This window comes from Chroicocephalus ridibundus, chromosome 2 (assembly GCF_963924245.1).
Source record: "Chroicocephalus ridibundus chromosome 2, bChrRid1.1, whole genome shotgun sequence".
Taxonomy (NCBI): domain Eukaryota; kingdom Metazoa; phylum Chordata; class Aves; order Charadriiformes; family Laridae; genus Chroicocephalus; species Chroicocephalus ridibundus.
This window is the reverse complement of record NC_086285.1, coordinates 76,321,198-76,330,163: the sequence shown is the minus strand read 5'-3', so window position 1 is coordinate 76,330,163 and position 8,966 is coordinate 76,321,198. Positions and strand designations below refer to the sequence as shown.

General features: G+C 51.9%; 1 protein-coding gene across 6 annotated transcripts in view; it reads left to right on the top strand.

Moving 5' to 3' along the window:
- Positions 1-1,484: 1,484 nt before the first annotated feature.
- The window catches only part of RREB1 (ras responsive element binding protein 1), a 126,179-nt gene continuing 118,697 nt past the window's right edge, over positions 1,485-8,966 (top strand). For 3 of the 6 annotated variants that reach the window (XM_063325949.1, XM_063325951.1, XM_063325947.1), the window contains exon 1: positions 2,100-2,425. Coding sequence is in view for 2 of the 6 variants with exons in the window: in XM_063325952.1 (XP_063182022.1) it covers positions 1,589-1,628 (40 nt within the window). In the remaining 4 variants the exon portion in view is untranslated. Of the gene's footprint in view, positions 1,629-2,099; positions 2,426-8,966 lie in introns of those variants that run through there. The other 3 variants (XM_063325952.1, XM_063325946.1, XM_063325948.1) reach the window with 3 other exon arrangements.

Below are 8,966 nucleotides of genomic sequence, written 5' to 3'. Positions count from 1 at the left end.
TCGGGAGATAGGATACCAGGTAAGCTGGTACAAACCTTTTGCCTACAGGCCAGGACTTGATTTCTTTAAAAACCAGCCTTTGACTTCAGGTCCCATCTCAGCAATAATAGCTTTAAAAGGCCTAGTTTTAGTAGCTTTAGAAACGTTGTCAAGAACCATTTCCTTAAAGAGTAAACTGGTTCCTCCTATGCTCATTATGGCACTCCTCACAAGCAGTTTTACTTTTTTTTTTCCCCCATCGAGCTTTCAGGATGGAGTATTTCCAGTGTTTTATTTTTCCGTACGGGTATTATTTGCCACACAACTCTAAACCGGTACTGGCTTTGAAGTGAAACCTCTACAACGCCGAGCAGAGAGCCTCCTCTCCATCACTTGCTGAGTCTTCTACATCTTTCAGCTGCCCCTGCCACGACAGTGACGGAAGGGACCATACGTGCGGTGCCATATACAGCCCGTGAGCACTTTGTCACTACCTATATTTGTCTGAGTCTCGCCTTTGGTCAGACACAGTATTTGGACCTCCTGTCCCTACGCTGATGTTCTGGATCCTGTTCAATCCCACGTCCTTTAGGTTTCGTCAGCCGGATGGATGACTGACCCCAGCAGGGATACCAAACGCACAAAGACCAAAGTTTTCGGGGGAAACGAAGAACAAAACATCCTCAGCCGATTTCTGCAAACTGGGAGCAGCCGACTCCTGCCTGCGCACCCTCTGTACCTGGTGAGGCGCCGGGCTTGGGGGGAGGAGGAGGAGGATGCACGGACATTTCCACTGCCAGCGGAAAGCCCAGACGAATTCCTAAACCCGGCAGCGCGGCGGCTCCGGATGCGCTCCAGCCCCGGGCGCACTCCGCGGCCGTCCGTGAAGGGGGGGGGGGACGACAACACCGCCCGGGATGTCCCGGCCCTGCCCAGGAGAGCCCCACGGGAGGACGCGAGGCGCCGCGTGGCACCTGGCCGCGTCCCCCCGTGTCCCGTCCCCCCCCCCCCCCCCCCCCCGCGGCTGCCCGGGACATCCCGCTGAGACGGGCCGGGCGGGAGGAGGGAGCGAGGCGGGGAAGGGGGGGGCGGATAAAGTTGTCCTCGCTCCTCTCCTTAGCCGCGTCCCTCCCTCTCTCTCTCTCTCTCTCCGCGACACGGTCGCGATAGAGATGCTGTTTGCAACAGGCGGCCGCCGCCGCGGTAGCGCGTCCCCGGGAGAGGAGCCGGAGCGACACGTGATGTGTCTCCTTATCAGGGTGCGCGGGGCAGCGCGGGGGCGGGCAGGGGGCGGGGGCGCCCGCGGAGCGCGGCGCGGACGGGGACGCGGTGCGGCGGGGTCCCTAAGCGTGCCCATCTCTCCCCCCCACCCCCCCCTCCCCTCATCCCCCCCTCCCTCCAGGGAGGCGCGGAGGACGGGAAGTTAGCGCGGAGTTGATGAACTTTGCACATCCCACAGAAACGCCATTTTGATTCCTTTTTTTTCCGGAACAAGTTTGCGGCTCCCTCCCGTGCGCGCTCCCCCCCAACACCCCCCCCCCCCCTTCCCCGACTCCTCCGCCTCGGCGGCGCGCCCCCGCGGCCCCCCCCGGCGGCCCATCCTCACGGCATGTCGCGGCGCAAGCAGCCCAGCCCCAGCAAAGTCCGGCGTAAGTACCGCGGGGCTGCCTGGCCGCCGCGCTCCCGCACAAAGGGCAGGAGCGTGCCTTAGCTCCGGAGGGATCTCTCTCTTTTTTTCCTTCTTCTTCTTTTCTTTTTCTTAAGAGGGAAGGGGGGGTGTTGGGGGGGGGGGAGAAGGAAAGAGGAGGAAAAATGAACTTCTGGGAGGGGGCAGGCGCGGGGGTGAGGACGTTGCAGCGTGTCGGCTGGTCGGGCGACTTCTTTAAAAAAATGAAATGCTTGTTAAGGGGGGGGGAAGTTTCCTTTAAAAAAAAAAAGAGGAGGAAAAAAAGTTTGGCTGGCAGCGGTGGAGATGATGATGAGTTCGTGCAGCCTCCCTCTTCCCTTCCCCCGCTCCTCCCTCTCCTCTCCTCCCTCCGCGGCTCCTGTTTTTTTTTTTTTTTTCTTTTTTTTTTTTTTTTTCCCCTTCCCTGTTGCAGACTTTCTACCAACCAGCGGCACCAGCCGCGGCGTTTTGCCTTCAGGACCTGATGCTCATCCATATTAAACCGTCTGAGCTCAGGAATCCGGCCAGATCATCCCCCCCCTCCTGCTGCAAAGTTTATTTTTAACCAGCCACCGCCACAATTTGGATGGGGCTGCGAGGAAGCAACATCTTCTAGCCCGGCTTCGCCCCCGTCTCCCGAGCCCGCAGCCGCTTTGCCTTTTTAACTTTTCCTGCGGGCTGATTTTCCTGGCGGCGGGTCCGGCGGCGGCCCCTGCCCGCTGTTCCCGGACGGGAGGGCCGCAGCCGGGAAGTTGGGATGAAGGCGCCCTTTCTCCGCAGGTAGAGCCGGCTCTCGCCGCGCATCTCTCCGCTCACTTTCCGCTTCCCCCCCCCCCCCCCCCCCCCCCCCCCACTCCCCCTTAACTCTGGCGGGGCCGGCCGTGCTTTCCCTTCCTCGGCACCCCGGTACCTCTCCGTTCTCCTCTCTCCCCCTCTTTATTTTGTTTTATTTATTTTTTACCCCTTTCCTCCTCTTTCTCCAACCCCCCCCCCCCTCGGTAGGGACGTGCGTGTCCTTTCCCCTCCCAGCCTGCGCGGCGGCGGGGCGGGGGGGGGGGAGCCAGGCCTGGGGGGGGTGCTGCCCCCCGCGGGTTTCCCCCTTGGGTCCCCCCCCCGTCCCGCTGCCTTTGTGCGGTGCCAGGGACACATCCCTGCGCGGCGGGGCCAGCGGCGGGCAGGGACGCCCGGGCGGCGTCACCACTACAGGAAGGAGCAGGGCAGCATCCGAGGCGGGAGGGGCGGTGGGGGTCCGGGCCGGGGCCGCCCTCGTCCCCTTCACCCCCCATCTTTGCGGAGGATGGGGGGCAGTGGCACCACCCCCCCAACCCCCCCGCAGCGTTGATGTTTTGGGTGAAAACAAAGTTTGGGGCCGCGCGGCTGCTGCCGTGTCCCTCCCTCTTCCCCCCCCCTCCCCGCGGCGCGGTGCCCGGCGCGGATGGGAGCCGGCCGCGACCCGTCTCTCAGGCGACTGCGCTCCCCATCGCCGTTGCTACGGGCCGGGACCCCCCCTCTCCCTCCCCGGGCGGCTCCGCGGGGGCCGCGGTGAGGATGCGAGGCGGATCCTCCCGCTCAGTTAATAATGCGGGGGGTTCTTCTCCTCTCCCCCCCCCCCCCCGCCTTCCATCCGCCGAGGGTGGCGGGGGCTCCGGGCCGGGCCGGGGAGCGACGAGATGCTGCAACTTTTTTTTTCTTTCAGCAGAGGAGGGAGGGCGGTGGATTGAACTTTGTCATGTCGCAGATAAGTTTCCTCTGGCTTCTTCTCCCTGCACTTCTCCCCCGCCTCCCCTCCGCACGCACGCTTGCTTTTTTTCTTCTTTTTTTTTTTTTTCCCCCCTGCTTTTTTTTTTTTTTTCCTTATTTTCCTCGTTTCACCTCTCGGCTGCAATATCTTCGCCTGGCTCGGCATCCTCCTCGCCGGGTTACGCAGGAGGAGGAGGAGAGCGCTTCTTCTTGGCTCAGCACATTTCCCTGCCCGGCCCGTTCTGCTCCGCTGGGCTGCGCACCCCGCGGAGGCCCGGCCGCCTCCCTGCCCCGCTGCCTTCCCTCTCTCCCTTCTTCCCTCCCATGGCCACCCCGGGGTGTCCGGCTCGGAGCTGATGCTCTGGTCCTGCCTGCACAGGAGCCCCAGCATCCTGCCCGGGAGCCGCCGAACTGATTTCTGCAGGGAAGAGCGGGGTGGGGGGACCAACCATCCGGTTTTGATCCTGACTCCCCCTTTGGCCCGTCTTCTGTTGTAGATAAGATCGAGTGTGGTTACGTATTTTAGAAAGTAGTTAAACGTCTAGTTCGGTGGGATTTGGGGGCAGTGGTCGAGGAGAGGCAGCAAATGCAGCTGATCTTTCTTACCATTCCAACATCCAGCCCTGTGCCTTAGAAAAAAAAAAACACAACAAACTTGCTTATTAACAACAGGAGCAGTTGCTAAATAACGCCGTCTTGTCACCCCTGCAGCGCACAGTAGACAGCTGTTGTGATGGCTGAAGTTTTTTCGTTGAGGTCTGTCGTTTTGACACAAGCCCCGAGTTTTGTTACCGCAGTTCCTGTTTTCCACAGGGTCAGCGTGCGTGAAAGGGATGCAGTGACTCAGGGTCAGGCCAGCCATATTTGTTTTAGGTTTTAATTTTCCCTTTGAAGACTTAAGGGTATATAGTCTTTTTCTTGGTGTGCCTGCATAATACCGATTAGCCTTAACGGGAGTTGGGTACATCCAGGGAAGAATAGGCCCTTTTGTTTGTTAGAAACCCAGAAACAGCATGAATCCATCATCCAATCAATCAGAGTACCAGGGCTCTCCCTCACCTGCCGGCAGGGACACATCCAGCCTCCTTTCTTGCTACAGGGCAGCTGTGCTCGGCCTGGTGTCGCCTTTTTTGCTCCCTCGCCTTCCTCCTGCTGGCAGCCGTATTTGGAACTGAATTCGTATTGTGGAGGTGGAAAACCACCATCCTTTAAGTAGAGTCGAGTAAACTTTTCTTCTGCTCTAATTTCACCGCCAGCTTCAAGTTGTCAAACTGTTGTTTGTCCATCGGTAGTGACTATTTATGTAGCCACTCTTACACATTTCTTTTAATAACTAATGACCCTAAAGAAAATATATATAAAAATATATAAATATTGGCTTGGTATTGAGTCAGAATATAACAGGGTGTTTGCTGACTGTTTTTCTGGGATTTTTTGTTTGTTATGGTTTTTTTTCACCCGGACCTGGGTGTTTGAAGCTTTATTTGCTTGCAGATTTCAGTGTCGTGAAACATCTTATTCTGACGCAGCTCGCCCAGGTTGTGTGCCCATTCTTAACTCTTTACAATATTCCGTGACCCTCTGACCAAATGGCTTTTCTTTTGGATTCTGAGGGTCAGGAGATTCTTGAAGTTTCAAAACTGGGAAAGCTGAAGGTCTTAATTATCTGTCAGTAGTATCTACAATCTCCTTTGGTACAAAAGGCAAGTGCAGTGTTTCCCAAGGCACACAAACATTGACTTCTCTAGTGGTTTTCTCAATCCTTAAGGATTTTATCACTTCACCTACACTGAAGTCACACTGCAGTCGTAACAGTAGCTTGACTTTAGCCTGTGAAAGTTCCTTCTTCAGCAGAAATGGTTTGGATTGCTCTCGGTTGGATTTCTCATTTAAATAAAAACTGTTCATGTTGTACATTGTATAGGTTAAAAACATATAGATAAATCGCTTTGGTTATATTCATTATCCCTTGTAAAAGTAGGTGGTGCTTAGAAGGTCATAGGATAAGTGTTGCTAAGCAGCTAAACAGAAGGATGCTAAAATTAACCTGAGTGTTTTTGTAAGGGATTCACTTTTTAGGTTGCAATAATTTTTTTTTATTGACTTAAAATACATTTTTTGATAGTAAGATGCCTGAAAAAAAAATACTTAGATGCATGAATAAAGTTTTCCAGGGGGCTGTGTTGAGTGTTCAAGTTATCTACATACAGGAGTAATTCCACCCTCCCCCAGTATGCCTCAGTTTTACCAGCATTGGGCCCTCGATTTGTGCCCTTTGCAAATGTCCTTCCAGAGTTATCTGTTGCTGCAAGAGCATCTGATGTATGTTGGATAGCAGCCTGTAGGGACAGTCTTGGGAAAAAAGAAACTGCAAATGTTCCCCAGGAACAGGCAGAAAACAAGTAAATCCTGTTAGGCTGAAATCTATGCATGTGCAGAAAAAGCCCCTTTTAACTTTTTGATGAATGATGCCTAAGTTTGTAAATCTCTGTTTTAGGTATACGCTCTCAAAACATGTGAAATCATGTCGTCTTCTTTCAGTGCAGTGGAGGTTGTTTCAAAATGAGTGTGTTATTGGACCATGTTACTGGACCTGTTTGAGAGGGCTGCCTTGATGATGTGGTAGCTTCTTTCCTGGGAGATAATTGTCTGTAGAGGAGGACGGTAGTGCAGCTTTCGGTTCTCCTGAAGGGAGTGAGAATGCCTCTTGCTCTGTGTCTTTTTCTTTTACGTCCTTACTGAATTCAAGCAAGACGGTCAGTCATGGGATTACAGCTTTAAAATACGCTTTTCCAAGAGTATTCTGCAGCTTGGAAAGGGGCCAGGAACTGCTTCGTGTTCTTTTGAGTACAGCTTCAGCGTGGATGGAGTGCTCAGGTACCCTGCAGCTTTGCTGGGAAGCGTCTCGAGAAGCAGATGTAAACTTTGGGGGTGAGAAGGAATTGCCCCCTGAGACCATGCAGAAGCTTGTTTCTTATTTTTGGGTGGGAGATTTCTCTTGCCAACTTGCTCTTCAGCAGTTAAAGCAGATTTTCTTTGGGGAGGCATATGAGGAATTCTTTCTCTCTGTGTGTTGGGGTTTTTTTTTGGTTGTTTTTTTGTTGTTTAGGTTTTTTTAAATATCGTATGTAAACCAGCAACTATGGGAGCTGTGCCTACCCCCCTGCCCTGCATTTATAAGCATCTTTATAGGCAGTGATTTCAAAGGCAGGACTCGGGTATCTTTGGAAGTGCCACTCTGGTGATACACTGAAAAGTTAGCTATTTCTGCGGAGCCAGGAAGGGCTTGAAAGTTGCAGAGCTTTGCCAGGCCAGGTTTGGTTATCAGCGTTTGATTACAAATGAAAATAGGTGAGGTTGGCTGAGGCGGGAAGTGCTGGCTCTGTTCTGGGGTACTTCTGAACAGGAATTTCAGGAGCATTGGCTCTTTGTTCTTCTTGGGTGCAATAAATCTGGTGATGGCTTATCTTTGATGTCTGCCAGTCATGATGTTTTTCCCACCTGAAGGTGTTCCCTCCACCCCACCCTGTGCCTCTGTTTTGAATAGCAACATTTGAGGGCCAGTGGCTTAGAGAAGCGCGGGCTTCCGAGGCAGCAGGACCAGAGCATCTCTTCCCTCAGCATTTTACTCACAGCAGGGTGACAAAACCTATTTAGAGCTCGGGCTAATGCTTTATTATGAAATACTAAAAGTCCGAGTAATTGCCAGCTGGGGCATATGCTGTGGACTCCCGTCGGAGGGCTTGTTCGTGTTGTGCTGGAAAAGGGTCAGAACAAGGAAAAGGGCCTGGACAAAGGGGAGAAGAGTCAGTGGGATACTTGGCTCATGGATGTGCTGGTGTTAAACCTGCTAGAGCAGCCTCCTGCAGTCAGAAAGGAGCAGTCCTGATGTAACTGAGCAGCGCCTGGACCCGTGCTTCCTTTAGAAACAACACAGGCCTTCTGGTGTATCCTGCTTGCTTTTTTTTTATAGTGGCATTTCAGCTTTCAGGTTGGCCAGCCTGGCAATCAATAAAGGTGGTTGCCTTTGAATAGGTGCTTTACACAAAAGAAGTAGCTGATGGGTGGAGACTGTTTATTCAGAGTGATTCAACTAAGTAAGGCTAAGAGAATGTGAATACCTCTTTAAAGATGTAGAGAAAGGCAGCTGTTTTAACAACAGGATTCACCTGCAGGGTCCCAGCCATCCGCAGAGGTGCTACAGCAAGGGAAGAGAAAAGCTGTCAAAATCCCCCAAGGGTGTTGTTAGGCTCCTGAACTAAAATAGGTATTCCAAGGACTATTAGAGAGGGAAGCCTTTCAGGCCTTGATTGCCTCCTTTCCCCCCCTTCCCCCCCCCCCTTGCCGATCTTCCCGTAGAAACACGTGGAATTCAACTTTCAAATTCCACTGTTCTCCTACACCTAACCTTCCTGAGCAAAAACGTTTTGTGTTTAATCTTACTTAATTATTTACTTATTTAATCTCGGGATTTCGAGGGAGATCCCTTTCCTTTTGAAGAAGCCATTCCCTCATCCCGGTGTCTGAAGTTTCTTTGAGAGCCGTTTCCACGAGTGACGTTATTTGTGTAGAGCTCTCGAAAAGTGTGGGAGAGCTGCCTGCACACAGTGGCCAAGTGCCTTCCCAGTGTAATTTGTCAGCTTTGAAAAATTGAATTTTGACTCTTAAGCCAGTCTGGGCAAAAAGTACATTAAGCATCTCGGACGTTTTCTGTGCTGATGTGCTAGTTCAGTTCTAAAACATAAATGTATTTTGTAGTTATGTCCCGGTTTGAGGTAAAACAGAACCAATTTTCTGTTTTGTAATTTTACTTTTTAGATGGGCCTCTTCTAATTGACTAAATAGTGGAAGTGCCAGCCACTGATACGTGTAAGACTTCTCCGCTTGTCATCTCCTGGTGGATATTTTAACAGGTGTTAGCATGTGCTTTCTTGAAACAGCACAAACGGACTCGTAGGTGTTTTAGGAATGGGTGGCGTGCATCATCCGTCCTTTGAAAACCGGAGGATGATGAACCGTCGACGGACCTTTTTTTAGTTAATTTAGGTATGTGCTTCCTCTCTGAAGATGAGAGGAGCAAAACGATGCACACATTGAAGTGTAGCTGGCCTTTGCTTTTATATTGTGTGTGATTAAGCTATCTTTAACTCGAGCCCTTGTTAGTCCCGTTTTGTACGGCAGGTGATGTCAGTGTTCAAGTGTATCGGTACCTGGGGGTGCTTTGCTCAGAGCGCTTGCATCACAGCAATAAATTCCATTCCCGTGGTCAGGCCGAGCTCCTTCACACTGTTAACATTACGGCTTTGACAATGGAGAACTGCTTTGGATTTTGCCCCAATAAGCAGCAGTACTTCCTTGTATTTCCTTTAGGGAGCAACATCACATAATTTGGACCACTCACAGATTTGGGCAGGGGAAAGACCCTAGTTTAAGTTCCTCTTTTTGTGACACAAAATGCATTTTCTTCATTAAATTAAGTTTGTTATGTCTCATTGCTCTTAGCGTTTTGAGAAGCACCCAGGACATGAATACCTGTGTGCTGTTCTTCATTCCTGTGTGCATTTTTTTTCTGGTGTTGATG